Source organism: Macrotis lagotis, chromosome 1 (genome assembly GCF_037893015.1).
Source record: "Macrotis lagotis isolate mMagLag1 chromosome 1, bilby.v1.9.chrom.fasta, whole genome shotgun sequence".
Classification (NCBI taxonomy): Eukaryota; Metazoa; Chordata; class Mammalia; order Peramelemorphia; family Peramelidae; genus Macrotis; species Macrotis lagotis.
Window position 1 is genome coordinate 296,066,523 of NC_133658.1, and position 16,382 is coordinate 296,082,904.

General features: G+C 39.5%; 1 protein-coding gene and 1 long non-coding RNA gene across 2 annotated transcripts in view; one reads left to right on the top strand and one right to left on the bottom strand.

Annotated features, from left to right (window-relative positions):
- The window catches only part of LOC141505373 (signal-regulatory protein gamma-like), a 55,442-nt gene extending 39,649 nt beyond the window's left edge, over window positions 1-15,793 (top strand). Inside the window, exons 3-6 of the mRNA XM_074211175.1 lie at window positions 4,524-4,643; window positions 6,588-6,609; window positions 7,442-7,478; window positions 11,792-15,793. Of these exons, the coding sequence (XP_074067276.1) occupies window positions 4,524-4,643; window positions 6,588-6,609; window positions 7,442-7,478; window positions 11,792-11,911 (299 nt within the window). The 3' untranslated portion in view covers window positions 11,912-15,793. The remainder of the gene's footprint in view (window positions 1-4,523; window positions 4,644-6,587; window positions 6,610-7,441; window positions 7,479-11,791) is intronic.
- LOC141505374 (uncharacterized) lies at window positions 3,409-5,303 on the bottom strand. Its single transcript, XR_012473590.1, has 3 exons — window positions 4,761-5,303; window positions 4,554-4,627; window positions 3,409-3,815 (listed from the first exon to the last, which is right to left on the bottom strand). It is a non-coding gene; the product is annotated as an uncharacterized LOC141505374 (long non-coding RNA).
- Window positions 15,794-16,382: the final 589 nt, after the last annotated feature.

The following is a 16,382-nucleotide window of genomic DNA, read 5'->3' on the forward strand; positions in this document are numbered from 1 at the left end:
AGAAAGAGATCCCAAAAAACCAACCCCTAGGAATATTATAGCCAAGTTCCAGAACTCTCAAGTCAAAGAGAAAATACTACAAGCAGCCAGAAGGACACAGTTCAAATATCATGGAGCTGCAGTCAGGATCACACAGGACTTAGCAGCAGCTACATTGGAAGCTCATAGGGCTTGGAATATAATATACTGGAAGGCAAAAGACCTTAGAATGCAACCGAGAAGGAACTACCCAGCAAGGCTGAATGTCCTCTTCCAGGGAAAAAGATGGACTTTCAATGAATCAATGAACCAGGGGAATTTCAAATGTTCCTGTTGGAATGGCCAGAGCTGAACAGAAGGTTTGATCTTCAGATACAGGACTCAGGTGAAGCATGGAGATTGAAGGAGGGGGGAAAATATGAGGGACTTAATGATGATGAACTGCATGTATTCCTGCATAGAAAAATGACACTGATAATACCCATATGAACTTTCTCAGTTAATAGAGCAGGTAGAGGAAGCTTTTATAGCTGAAGCACAGGAGAAAGCTAAATTCGAAGATAAAATATGGTGTAAAAATGGAGTCAATAGAAAAAAAGGGAAATGTGATGGGAGAAAGAAAAGGAGAGGGGGAATAGGCCAAGATATTTCATATAATAAGATTTTTTTATTACAATGAGCTATTGCAATGATATGGAAGGGGGGAGGCAAGGAGGAATGAGGGAACCTTTGCTCTCATCAGAGATGGCTAGGAGAGGAAACTCAATGGGGTATAGGCATCTGGAGTAAGAAGGAGGGGGGGAGCAGGGGGAAGGGGTGGGAATGTGAATAAAGGAGGAGAGGATGGACCATGGGAGGAGAGTGGTCATATATAACACATTTTCTTTTTTACTTCTTGCAAGGGGCTGGGATTGGAAGGCCATGTCCCTGACCATAGGGCCAGGTGGAGGCTAGGCCTGAGGGGTGGTATGGGGGCTCAGGGCTTCTTGGCCCCAGGACCAGGGATCTGTCTGCTGTGCCACTCAGCGACCCTACAGCAGAGTCAGAGTGAAAGGAGAGAGAAAATATAGTACATGGTAGTGGAGAAATAAGAAAGGAGGGAGTTGCGATCAGCATTGGCAACAGTGGAAAAATATGGAAGTAACTTTTGCGATGGACTTACCATAAAGAATGCAATCCACCCCTGACAGAGTTGTTGGTGTTGGAACAAAGACTGAAGCACATTTTTTATTATTATTATTTGGGGGAGGGTGCAGGGCAAATGGGGCTGGGTGGCCTGCCTGGGGCCATATAGCAGGGTGATCTTTGGGTGTCTGAGGCTGGATTTGGACCCAGGTGCTCCTGGCTCAAGGGCCAATGCTCTGTCTGCCACCCAGCCACCCCTACTATTATTACTATTTTATTTATTTTGGGTCTTTTTTTCCCCTTCTTTTTGGTTTTTGCAGGGCAGTGGGGATCGGGTGGCTTGCATGTCACATGGCTGGGTGATTGTTGGGTCTACGGGGCTGGATATGGGCTCGGGTGCTCATGGATCCAGGGCTGGTGCTTCATCCATTGTGCCACCTGGCCATACCTACAATTATTACTATTATTTTTTTAATTTTAATTTTTTTCTCTCCCCTTTACTTTATCACCCAAGCAAGTCTATATTCATGGGGGGAGGGGTATTTTGTTTACTCTTAAACAAGAATATTTTATTAATGTAAAAAAACCATTTGTACAAAATGAGAATTAAAAAAATAAAATAAAATAAGAAAATAAAAAATAAAAATAAAATAAAATAAATTTAGGTGGGGGCAGCTAGGTGGCATAGTGGATAAAGCACCGGCCTTGGAGTCAGGAGTACCTGGGTTCAAATATGGTCTCAGACACTTAATAATTACCTAGCTGTGTGGCCTTGGGCAAGCCACTTAACCCCATTTGCCTTGCAAAAATATAAAAAAATAAAATAAAATAAATTTAGGCAATATAAAATACTTGGGAGTCTACCTGCCAAGAAAGACTTAGTACCTCTAGGAATACAATTTCCAAACACTTCATACGGATAAAGTCAGATCTAAACTGGAAAAATATTCATTGCACTTGAGAAGGTCAAGGCAAAATAATAAAAATTGACAATTCTTACTAAATTAATTTAGTTATTCAGTAGCATATTAATCAAATTATCAGAAAATTATTTCATACAGCTAGAAAAAAATAATAACACTATTCATTTGAAAGAACAAAGGGTCAAAAGAATGAATGACAAAGAAAATGTGAAGGAAGGTTGTCTAGCTCATACCAGATCTCAAACCATATTATAAAGACATAATTATCAAAATAAGAAAACCCAAAGATTCAAAGATTTGGGAACAAAAATTCATTATTTGACAAAAACTACTGGAAAAACTCAAAAATAGTATGGCAGGAACTAGGTAAAGACCAGCACCTCACAAACAAGAAAAGGTCAAAAGGGGTACATGATTTTCACATAAAGGGTGATACCATAAACAAATAAGGAGAATTTGCAATAGTTTATCTGTCAGTTCTATGGATAAAGGTAGAATCTAGGACAAGATATAATGTTTACAAAATGTAAAATAGATGATCTTGACTATTGAAAATTAGAAATGTTTTGCACAAACAAAACCAATGCAACCAAAAATAGAAGAAGTGCAAAAAAAGGGAGGAGAGCAACTTCCAATAGTATCCCTGTTAATTTTCTCAAATATATAGACAACAAAGTCAAATTTATAGGCATGTACGTCATTCCCCAATTGGTAAAAGGATATGAACAGGCAGTTTTCAGACAAAAAAAAAATCTAAGCTATCTATAATCGTATGAAAAAATGCTCTAAATCACTATAGAATAGGGAAATGTAAATTACCTCATACCATCAGATTGGCTAATATGACAAAAAAAGGAAAATCATAAATGTTGGAGAGGATATGGGAAAATTGAGTCACTAATGCATGGTTGGTAGAGTTGTGAACCGATCTATTGGTTTGTGATTGTAATGGAATATTATTGTGCTATAAGAAATGGCAAGCAGGATGATTTCAGAAAATCCTGAAAGATTTACATGAACTGAGGCAAAGTGAAGTGAGAAGAATCAGAACAATGCCATAGTGACAGCAATATTGTAGGATAAACTGTGAATGACTTAGCTATTCTTGGCAGTGTAATGTCCAAGACCATATCAAAGGACTCCTGATAAAACGTGCCCTCTGCCTCCAGAGAAAGAACTGATATTATCTGAATACAGTCTGAAGTATATTAACTTTCACTTTCTTTTTGTTGTCGTTGAGTCTTCTTGAACAAAATGAATAATATGTAGCTGTTTTATATGATAACACACATATAAACTATATAAGGTTGCTTCCCATCTCAAGAAGGGGGGAGAGGGAAGAATTTAGAATTCAAATCTTTATTAAAATTCTAAAAGTTGTGTAACATGTAATTGGGGAAAAATAAAATATAATATTTTTTAAATGGGGGGTTAAGAATTAATGATCTTTGAGAACCTTTTCAACTCTAAATCTATGATATTATGAATACCTCTGATTGCTCAGAAGTTATTCCTTATATTTAGCCCAAATTTACCCCAAATTTTTCTCTATTGGTCCTAAACCTCCTCTCTTTTATCATATAGAACAAGTCTATTCCCCATACCATGACAGCCCTTCAGAAATCTAAAAATAATAATATTGTTCCATCCCTACATCAGTCTCTTTCTTAAAGCTACATACTCTTTTCCTCACCTTTTTTTCCCCACCAAGTCTTCATACAGTCTCAGTGTAGAGGCCTTTCAGCAGCCTGTGGACTCCAGATGTGTCCCAGTTAATGAATCTTCTTCCTGAAATGTGGTGTCCACCATTAAGGACAAGACCTTAGCTCTGTTCTGAGTGGGACCATTACCTCCCTAGTCCTAAATAACGAATGATACAATCAGACTGACTTGAGGATTGTCCCCTGTTTGTGACTTTCCATCTCTGACCTCTGGATCTTTGCACAGGTTGTTTCTTTCTCATCTCCACTTCATGGAATCTATAGTTTCCTTCAAAGCTTGACTCAAGGGCCAGCTTCACCAGGAAGTCTGTTCTGAAGTCAAGGTCCTATTGTTGTCCCCTAGAAATGACTTTAAATATATTTTATACTTAATGTTCTATGTAAATGTTCTTTTAATAGAATTTAGGCTTCTTGAAGGTAGGGATTGTTTGTTTTTTATCTTTTATTCTGAGAAAGTGACTGACATAGGGCATTATTATTATTATTATATGTTATTATTTTATATATTATTATTATTATTGAATGAATGAATGAATGTATTCATGCAATCTAAAATGTAATTGAATCTGGTTTTCCAAAAGTACCCACAGTCATCCCCCTCTCTTTTTACAGCTTCCTTTACATGAGGTCTTCACTTCTTAGAATATAATATCCTTGAGGGCAAGAACTGTCCTCTTTTCTTTCTAATACTAGAATCTACATTGTTTTCCATGGGCAGGCACATGACAGGCACTTAACAAAAATGTAACTGACTGCTTCCTATCTCTCACTACAGGGCAAAGCCAAAGCCAAAGCCAAAGCTCACCTGATGTCCTCATTGCTGCCTTGGTTGGATCCATGTCCCTCATCATCCTCATCCTCTTAGTCCTCTGCTGTTATCTTAAGAGACAGAAAGGTGACAAGTGATTTTCTAGGGTCACAGAAGATTCAATGTTGGGGATGAAACATTGTTAGTCCGGGTAGAGGTGAGGGGAGAGTACAGCACTGTTGATGATAGAGTGACTCTTCTCACCTGTGTGGATCCCCTGGCTTTCGGGGAACTGTGGGGATCAAGCCTGTGGTACTGTCCATGTAGGGAGCTCTTAGGGAGAGCTTTCTTCACCAATGTGAAGTGGCACCTTCTCTGCAATTTATAACCCTGGGGCCCAGGATCACACAGCTTAGATGAGGCAAACACAGGACACCAACCCAGGTCTTCCCAATGCTGATGCCAACATTCTGTCCACCACTCCACCTAAACACCTATAATCCAATTTGGGGGTAATGGAAAGTGACAGATTTGGAGTTAGAAGACATAGGTTCAGAGGGAGGGAGGAAAATTTGGAACAAAAATTCTTATAAAAATGAATGCTAGGGGCAGCTAGGTGGCACAGTGGATAGAGCACCAGCCCAGGAATCAGGAGTACCTAAGTTCAAATCCAGCCTAGCTGTGTGGCCTTGGGCAAGCCACTTAACCCCATTGCCTTGTAAAAAAAACAAACAAATAAATAAATACTAAAAATTGTCTTTACATATGAGGAAATATGAATTCAAAGTCCAGTTCTTCCACTTACTACTTGTATGACCTTGAATAAATCTTTTAACTTCTTTATATTTCCATACCCTCAAGTATAAAATGAGAAGGTCCAGCTAAACATTAAAGATTCCTCTAGCTCTAGAGCTATGCTCTCATCTGAGTAGCAGAGCAGCAGAAGCTCACTTAAGACAGCCTTGGCAGATGAGAATTGCATAAGAATTAATAGCCCCATTTTACAGATGAGAAAAAGTGAAGCGTCTTGACAGGTTACCTTGATTATAATCACCTATATAGTAAATGTCCAGGATGAGACCTAGATCTTTTTAATTCCCAAAGTTGCCAGCATGCTATCTTTTCTGCCATACTGTATCTAGATTAAGAATACTCTAGAACATAGAATGTCACCCTGAAGAAGGACACATAAAACAGAAAATGAAAGAACCAGAAGCAGTCTTAGAGATTATCCAGTCAGACTCCCTCAATTTTACCAAAAAAAGGGGGGGGCTAATATCCCACTAGCAGTCTTAAAACTTAATTCCAGTTCTTTTGATTCCCATCTCTAAGGCTCTTTCTTTTCTCCTATATGTTGCCCTTCTCTAAAGGAATTCAGAAGTCTTTGAGCAACTGGTGGTGCTGTGGATAGACCTCTGAATTTGGAGTCAGGAAAACCTGAGTTCAAATTTGGCATCAGACACTAACTACTTATGTGACTCTGGGCAAGTCACTTTCATCTTTTGATCTCAATTTCCTCATCTATAAAATGAGGATTATAAAAGCATCTACTTCCCAGGGTACATTGTGAGAATCAAAGTGATTTGCAAGCCTTAAAGTATTAATATCATGTGAAGGTTTGGGAAAAATCCTATTGTACATTCTTCCTTAGTCCCCTGCAGCCAAGATATATTTCTGCCTGTGGAATTAGCATCCAAGAGTAGTTCTGAAGTGGAAAAGCAGTTATGGAGAATAGTATGACCTGGGATGGGTGGGAAGGATATATGTGGTATAAAAAAGTAAGTCTTTATTATAGTCAGAGAACTGGCCCTGGTCCTGGATGTGGGGGATGACTAGATGAATATATGTATGGAAGCCTTGGGGTATATTTGGCTTTTTTTTTAGTACCAACTGAGGGTGATCACATGCAGCCTCTAGGGTCCCTGCCCAAGATTCTTTTGCTTCATCAGTGCTTGGAGTTCAGGGGGTGTTCCAAAGCTTGGGCCCAACATATACCCTCACAATGTACCATTCCCTAGAAGGGCTATAAACTATATTAACACTGGCCTGAACCAAAAGTCTGACATTGTCTCTTTTCTTTTCTCCATCTAGGTCTAAGATCATGTTTGTCCAGGTTTGTATATCCTAGGTGCTGGATGATTCCCCACCAAAAGGGATTGGCTTCCTCCTTCACATGCCTTCCTTCTTCCCAGGATGGACCCACATAATTTCCTAGTACATTTTCCCAAATCCTTGATCCAAGGCCTCACCACCCCTAGCCTGGACATATACTTCCCACACATGGTTTTCAGAAGGCCCAAGCTATCTGACAAAAGTAGAAAGGGGGAATTTATATCTTATCATTGTGTCTCCCCTTTCTCAGGAAAAGAAAACAAACTATTGCCTTTTTATTTGAGCCATGGAGGGAGGTCTTCTGTCCCCAGTAACAAAAGAGCAAAGACACAAAACATCCCCACTTTAAAATGGGCAACATTCTGAGTGAAAAGAAAATGACAAGTGGTAGTCAAAGAATCATACTGGGTGTTATAAAGCATGTATTCTAATCACTTAGTCAGTTAAGGATCCCTGACTCTTTTCTGAGCTGTTTCTTCTTCCGTAAAAATAGGGTATGTCTGAGATGGGACCTTCCAGTTCTGACATTCCTATATGTACCTAACATTACAATTTTGATACTCTATGTCTATTTTCTACCATTTGTGTAGTGATGATTATGCCCTTTTTATAAAGGAAGGAACTCTACCTAGAAAAATTAAATTAATTGTTCAAGCTACCAGAGCAGTTCAGTGGCAGAACTAGAACCCAGGTCTCCTGAGTCTGGGGCTCTTTTCACTGCTTCACATAACACAAGTTGGTGCACCATTCCCTGGCACCCCCTCAAATATAGCATGTAAGAAAAATTAATTCTATTTAGAACTTGGCTGCATCTTCTCTTCTCTCTCCTTTAGGCCAGAAGCCTCAAAGAAAAACCAACCACTGAAAGAGGTAAGGGCTTGATTGGGATGCTCCACGAAATGCATGGATGAAGTCAGTCCTAAGAAATTAGTGTGAAATTTCCTTTGAACACAGCCCTATGCTAAGTGTTCTTACAGGAGAGGATAGAGAGAAACTAGGAGACATAGTTTCTCTTCTCAGAGAGTTTCAAGAAAAAGGAACATATATGTGTACTCATTTGGTAAAATTTGGAATATTTATTAAGCAACAGGATCCAGAAGTTATGAGGTTTTAACTCAAGATGAGACTAGAAGTAGACAAAATATAATCAGGGAAATCTTCCTGGAGGAGGCATGAAATCTGAGAGAAAAATGCAATTAGGCTGAAGGAACATGTTCTTGAGTCTACTATGAAGAAGAGTCATAGACCAGTATGCCATAGACTAGACTAAAATGTCATAGACTAGAATGTCACAGCTAGGAGGGACCTTAGACCACAGATTATCAGAGCTAGAAGGGACCTTAGTGATCACTTAGGCAAAGTATCTCATTTTTTCAGATGAAAGAATTTAAGTCCCAGAAAGATGTGACTTGCCCAAGACTCTACCACCAATGAGATGATCTCTATAGTCTCTCCTACTCCTGGATATGAGTTCCTATACATATATAAAGATGTAATGCTTATATAATGTATAATACATTTATATATAATACATATATGGATATATAATATACATATGTATCCTTCTCCATTTTTCTACCTCTTGTTCCATCTATATCCTTCCCCTCAAACTAGTCTCCAAAAAACCGTCCCTGAAAATAATAATAGTTCATATTTAAGGATTAATTCATTCTGAACAAACCTTAAAGCTCATGATCACTCAGTTGTTCAAATGGACTTGACAATTCAGCACTTAGTAACCTCTCATTGTATATAGTGGTCGATCACACTGGAAATTTCAAGTCACTGAATCAGGAGTCGGGAAACCCAGGTTTAAATCTGGGTTCTGCCACTGACTCATCTATGTCTTTTAGTAAGACTGTCTCTTCCCCTCTCTGGGTTTCCATTCACCTCTCTGTGAAATTAAAGTATTGGACTAGCTGATCCCCATGGTCCCCTCTAGATATGGTATTCTACATGTTTCAGCTCTAAATGCTCTAATCCTGTAAGACTCAGGAGCAGCTATCCAAGGTTTGACAACAGAGCAGTCACTACCTTTACCCCTGCTCAGTCCATTGACTAGAATGGAGCTGTTCCTTCCAACTGCTTTACCATCTTCAGAGATGGTAGGGGGGAGGGTGATGCAATGCTCCCAGGAGGATAGAAAGGAATGGGGGAGGGGAAGTGACGGTTCTATTGGTGAGTACCTTCTCCATCTCTTTCTCTGGACTGAAGGTACCATGGTGACGGGTGCCATGGAAACTGGCAAGCTGGAGGGAGTCCAGGGCATCCCACAGTGACAATCAGCAGTCCACGTGCAATGGTGCTGACCTCCCAGGGGTCCTCCCCAGACGCCTTAGGCCTGCTCAGGGGCCAGGTCCATCACTGTACCTATGAACCTTGTCTAACAGGGGTTCTTTGACAATGGAACACATTCATTTCTCACTGGTCAAACTCAGTCATAGATGAGTCTTCCCCAGGGGGTTTGCTGAGTTAGAAACTAGAAGATTAAAGAAAATACAGAATGCCAAAGGAGGTTTGGGGGTCCTTTGGGGCATAAAATATCAGAACCAGAGGTAAACTTGCTGTTTTACCCATTAGTCCTCTCAGATGCTTTATGACCCCATTTGGATTTTGTTCACAAAGATTCTAGAACTGTTTGCCATTTCCTTCTCCAGGTCATTTGACAGCTGAGGAAACTAAGGCAAAGAGAGCTAAGGGACTTGTCCAAAATTAGACAGCTAGTAAGTATCTGAGGTCAAATTTGAAATCAGGCCTGGAATTCTATCTACTGTGCCACTTAGCTGCCCTAAGAGGTAACTTTAAAGGCTATCTAGTCTAACTGTCCTTTTTATTTATTTAGTCATTCATTCATCAATTTATTTATTCATTCATCTGTTCATTTATTTGTTATTCATTTGTTTATTTGCCTATATATTGACTAATTTAAGTTTTATTGGTGAGGAAATTAGATATCAGAGGGGAAAAGTGACTATCCAAGCTCATACTGTCTAGCAATGGCAATCAGGACTTGAACCCAGATCTCCATACCACACCAGTCTACATTTTATTCTTTTCTGCCAAGGGGCCCAACTTCCTTTCTCCTACTCAATCTGCTTCCTCCCCTTTCTTCTCACTCCCTCCCTGTTTCCTCAGGCAGGTTGTTTAACTGACCCTAATGATTCCTCATAGATCCCTTCAGGTCAGAGTTCAGATGAAAATGGAGCCAGTTGCTTCCATGACCCCCAGTTAACACCCAGCAAGAATCCATAGGAATCTAATGTTTACGTCTCTATGAGAGCCCTACATGGTTAGACTGATGAGTAAATAAAGCTCAAAGGCCTGAAAATGCACCTAGCCTGGCCGCTGTATCAATAAAACTCATGTATTCCCTGGCCTCTAATTCAGTACCAGGATACCATCCGTGGCTGCAGAAAAATCCAGCTGCTTCCACTGAAGCGCAGGCTTCCATGTTATTTTCAGTGACATTCTCAAGTAACCTCAATAGGAGCTTTGAATGGTCTTCTGAGGAGACTGATCTTTGGGAATGGCTTTTACATAGTCATTATCTTTGGGTTCTGAAAACCTGGAGCAACAGAGATCATAGAATTTAGAACTAGAAGGGACCTTAGATCACCTAATTCCGCCATCTCAATTTCCAAAGGAAGAAATTACTTATTCAAGGTCATACAGGTGTTGGACAAGTTTTTACAGTCCTTTACAACCTGGCTCCTGCTTAGCCTTTTAATCTTATTAGAAGTGATTCTCTGTCCTACATTCCATTGATCAGCCAAGCTGACCTTCTTGCAGTTTCTCATATGTGTGCTCCTGCCTTTGATCTGACCTGCCATCTGTCTCCCTGCCTTTTATCTGACCATTCCACATGACTGGAATTCACTCTCTCATCCTCTTCTTTGTAGAAACTCTTCCTAGCTTTAAGAAACTCTGTTCAAGCACCACCTTCTATACTAAGACTTTCTTGGTCTCCCATGCTCTCTCTAATTTCTTCGAATTTCTTTTGAATTTATCACATATCTGTGGGTATGATGATATATTTACATATTGTCTTCCCTAATAGTATATAGGTTCCCTGAGGGCAAAGACTACTTCCTTTTAGCCAACACCAAGCATAGAGCTTTTCACATAGAAGGTACCTAACAATTGCTTTTTGATGGATATGGTGCCTCAAATACTGAATATTAATTAATTCATCCTTTGTGACAATTAATTCATCATGACCCCTATCATGTCCTTCATTCCACAGAATGAGAGCCTAGAGAAGTTGTGGCTATGTCCAATTCCATGGACCTCAATTTCTTCATCTGTAAGAAAAGGGGTTCAATTATGTGATTTCTAAAGTCCCTTCCAGTTCTAATACTTATGATCTGTGGTGTTTGGTGATGACAAAGTCATACAAAAAGGTAGAGACAGGGTCCTGGTCCTCACTTTTCTAGGGACCAAAGAGGAACCTGCCCTGGGGTTTAACACTGACACTATGTGAAGGGTGTCCTCTAGTTAGAAGTAGAAAAGCCTGTGATAGGATAGGAGATGAGCAAAGGTCAAGAGCAACAGGTCAAGGAGAAGTTGCAAGGGAAAATGTGATTGGCAAAAGTAGTAGAGGAGATTCAAGGGACTTCCAAGTCATCTGTTGATACCCCTCTTCATGGCAGGGGTATGGGCTGAGAAGCTATACATTCTTTCATTACCTTTCCTGTGTGAATGCAGATATTAGAACAAAAGATTCAGGGGAAAGAATGCAGATATTAGAACAAAAGATTCAGGGGAAAGATAGTTCTCATTTATGAAACTTTTGTAATTGAGAATTCTTTGACTCTCTTCTCACCATGGCCCACAGAATTATAGAACATAAAACCCAGAATGCCCAGAGTCAGAAAAGAGCTAACCTAGTAGCAAACTGGAAAGAACACTGACATTAGAGTCATTGGACCTGGCTTTAAATTCAATACCTATATGATCTTGGACAAATCTTTTAAATTCTCTCAGTTGAGGCCATGTCTTCCAATGACCAAAGTCATTGAAGGAGGTAACCCTGAGAGGAAGGAATCACAGTTTTGCTCCTTTTTTTAAAATATAGATTTACATAATTTATCCATATTGATTTTGGCTTCTTCAATAAGATGTACCTAATTCCTCCTCCCTTCTCCTTACCTCCTTACCAAAGCCTTTTTTCTTTACTTTTCCAGCCAAGAGGGAATAATGAGATTGTGTATGCTGATCTCCAACCCATTGGGGAAAAGCATCAGTCTAAGAGCTCAGCCCAGGTGAAGGATCTTCATTCTGAATATGCTACCATTCATGTCTAGTAACTGGGACCCAAGAAAAGCAGCTCCAAGGAGGGATGGAAGGACCAATTGATGGAAGCATCGATTTCCAGGGAATGCTGAGGACTCTGTTTCCAGGCAGAAAGAGGGAAGTTGAAGATTCTTCCAGGGGTCTGAAAATAAAGCCATGGGAAAAAATGAGCAGTAAGACCCTCTCTGGAATAAGAAAACTGTATATGAGGCCCAGATCTGCCAGTTACAAGTCTGTGCAATATTAGGCAAAAATTCCTTCCTTTCTCTGTTCCTAATTTCCTCATCTGTAAAATAGGGATAATAACTCAGCTTCAAACCTTACAAAGTTCAAATGAGATAACAGAAATAAAGCCCTTTGTAACTATAAAACCCTATAACAATATCAGCTATCTCTTCTGGAAAAAATATTAATTCTGATCTGAGAACAACTTAATTTCCAGCAAGCAACAAATCTGATGTACCCCTAATTAAATTAGGGTGCCAGGTCTCCTCAGATCCTTTGGTTTTAGTCAAAAATAGTAGTGTCCAACTCACCACTAATCCATTCAGAAAGATCCCTGCTGGCTGCATATTGACTTAGTTTTAAAATGTAATGTTATGTCTGTTTTATTGTATTTTTATTTTCTTTGTTAAATATTTCACAATTACATTTTCACTGGTCACACTCAGGAAGTAACAACGCTGATCTGAGTCTCTAAAAAAACCCCAAAAATCCCTCTAATGTTTTACATTAGGGAGAGAAATACTTGCTGGAGATCATCAGAATAGAGACAATTGGGGATATCTTCATCCAATAATGAATATGCCAGTGCAGCACCAGGTTGAAATATTGAGCAGAAGTAATCTATGGGCCAACAGGGAAATCCCTAGACAGCATACAAAACTATCAATAATAAATTCTACCTGGTAACAATTGAGTCCTTAGCAACAATCCTAAATATATAAGACACACCAGAAGCATCCTGTTATAGTTAGAACTGGCTTCAGAATTGGAAAGATGAGTTGAGGTCTCATCTTTTAATGCATACTGGCTATGTATCCTTGGGTAACTCACCTAATCTTTAAGTGCCCCTCAGCATGTCTCTAAAACTATTATCAGTTTTATTTATCATTATTATTTTTTATCTACTTTGGTCAAAGGAATTCCTCACAAGAAAAAAATCTTATATCCTGTTAAAAAAAGTAAATTAATAAAGTACACAAGGAATCTTATAGACCAGTACTGGGTTACCTTTCTTAGACCCAGGTAGACATTTCTGGATGGCATCAACAGGGAATATGAGGATCTGGGGAGAAAGGGAGCCAGATCTTTGCTACTTAGGACACTGCCTGCTCAGAGCAGCTCTAGGTCAACTCCCTCCTCTAGGAGGGAGTCTCACAGCTCCTCTCAGAGGGAAGAAAAGTGGAAGTTCATAGACTGCCAAAGGTATCCATAAGACAAAAAAAGATAAAGAATTCCTGGGCTACAGTATTGAGTCAAGATAATCCTGCCCTGTATCTCTGCAAGTAAGGTGTCCCTGAATCTGTGACCCATAAAGAAATATTTCTGTGCTGACTAGGTAGGATACAGGCTCTTTACTGCCTCCCTCCCCATTTACACAGTCAGATGGGATTAGCTGTTAACTATGACACTGTAAGGGTCAGTGGAACCAAGGACACCTGGGAACACTCCCCATTCATCCATTGTTGATATCCATCATCATTCCCACCAATCACCAAAGATGAGAGGAGCTAGGGCCACCCAGGAACACATGTGCCCTTAGGTCAAGGATAGAAACCTTCCTTGGGAAGATAATAGCCATGTTTCTCTCCCAAAGATATTGCTATTTCAAAGAGCTCAAGGAGTAAGCAATGAGGATTTCAAAGAAATCACTTGATAATAATGCAACAAAGCACTACAAACTATAGTGAAAATATCACTGATTTGGAGTCAGAAGACCTTGAGTTCAAATACACCTCTGATACTACTTGAGTGACCTTAGGAAAATCATTCTCTGGGACTCAGTTTCTTCAACTATAAAAATGGATTTCAAGTGTACTAGTTGGCTTCTGAGGTCCCTTTGAGCTCCAAATCTATGCTCTTTAAATTTTAGGCCCTTGAGTTTCTATTCACTTTCCATGAGGGGCAAGAGACTGGGAGTTAAATATTTTTCTTTCCTTCCTCATAGGCTCTCCCAAAGGATAATTTAATTATTAGGTAAAAATCTAAAAGAAAGAAAATCCTTATTTCCATCTTCCTGGGATCTGGGCACATCTTTCACCAAAGGTTAAATTGACAGTACATGTGATTAAAAAAATGTTTTTTTTGGTCCAGATGTTTGATTTCGTTAGCAAGGGGAATTACTAATGTGAAAATTGCCTCCACTCATGTGGATCAGTCAATCAAAAAAACATCATTTTTTTGTGGCAGGCACTGTGCTGAGCACTGGGATTACAACAAGAGGCAAAAGACATACCCTGCCCAAAAGGAGCTTACAATCTAATGGGAAGGACAACAAGCAAGCCAAACATGAACAAACAAGTCAAATAAAGGAGAAATAAAAAAATTATTTAAAAAGATGAGTTAGGAAAGGCTTCCTATAAAAGATGGGACTCTAGTTGGGACATAAAGGAAGCCAGGGAGGTCAGTAGTACTTTGTTTCGGACACAAGAAAGACTGGCGATTATGGATGAATCAATGCTCCCTGTTCCTACTAATAAGAAACTAACTCCAAGACCATATCTTATGCAGATGGTAGGTCAGAAGTCCCATTCTATTCCTCTATGGAGAAAAGAATCACTAGCATTTTTTGAGTGCCTATCATATTCCCAGTCCTAAAGAGGATGGCAAAAAGGAAAAGACATGGGTTTGCCCTCAAGAAGTTTACAGTTCAGTTGGAGAAATACTATAAAAGGCAAGAACTTAGTCTGAGGTCAAGCCCTGTCACACCCTTGACCATGGAGTCTTTTCTCTTTTCTTAACCTTAAAAATCATCATTTATAAAAATGGAAGGGTTAGAATAAATTGCTCCTTCTAGTTCTAACTAGGAGATAATATTGTATATTGAAAAGAATTTTAAGGACCTCGAACAGAGTATCAACTGTGACCTTTATTAAATATAACTGGGCAACTCAACCTCCCTGAGACTTGATTTTCTCACCTGTAAAACAGGGAGTAAGAATTCTTGTACTCCCTAGCTTCAAAGACAATGCTTTGTACAAACCTTAATCAATCATTCATTCTACAAGTCGTCATTAGACCTACCGTGTGGTCACTGTGGTAGATACTAGGAATACAAGGACAAAGAAAAAAATAATTAATCCCCACTCAAGGTGAGTTCCCATTCTTAAGGTGCTAAAGAAATAGGAGCTATGATGATGATGGGGTACTCAAAATTCCACAGTGAAAAATGGCTCATCCAAAACTCAACCTACAAGCTCCTTCCATTTACATTGTATTTCTCTCCCTTCTGTGGTCAGTATTATGAATACATCCATCCCTTTCACAAATGGCCTTCTGGAGGCAATGCTCTCCAGAGGAATAATACATTTAAAGAATTCACAAATATGTACACAGTCCTGTACTGGCAATTAGAGAACATGCAAAGTTTAGATAAGACATTATTCTGGCCCTCAAGGAGCTCATAATCAAGTAAGAGGGTACCATCAAAGATAACAATCATATAAAACATCATATACTAAGGTCATCAAAGAGGTGAAAGAGAAATGCTCTGTGAGGTCTGATGAGGAAAGATCAGGAGTGGGAGGAGTAGTAACTCTGGTGGTGAGAATTACAAAATAGGCTGGTGAGGCCAGTGTTCCCCAAATTGCAACATGTAGTGAGCTGAGCATTTCTTTCAAACACAGAAATAGCTTTGCTAGGGAGTAGTAATGGGGGGGAAGGAAAGAGGAGGGGAATAGCTCCCATTTGTCTAAAACTTAATGAAATTACTGAGGCCAAGTGAGTTTCAATGACTTGGTCAAGGGTATCAAAGATTTATTCTCAAGTTCATTGCTCTTTTCCTACCATATTGTTTCATCTTCACATTACAGGGACATTAAGGCCTAGGGACAACTAAGTGGCTAACCATTTAGCCAGGCAGCAGAGCTGAGATTATAATTTATGAATTCAGATTTACTCCAGGTTACACAGAGAGTAAACTGAGAACAGAATCCAGATGGTACAATGGATAGAGTGCTGGGTCTAGAGTTAGGAAGACTCATCTTCCTGAGTTCAAATACAGCCTCAGGCACTAGTTCTGTGATTCTGGGCAAATCACTTCACCCTTTGCCTCAGTTTCCTCATCTGCAAAATGATCTGGAGAAGAAAATGAGCTGGCAAATTATTCCAGTTTCTTTGACTAGAATGGGGTCATGAAGAGTTAGACATGACTGAATGATAACATACTGATTCCAGTATGACAATGGCATGGAGTAAAAGCTCCCAGCTCTGTCTTCCAACTTCTTCTAAACCACCTCCATATCCTCTGACTAAACCTTC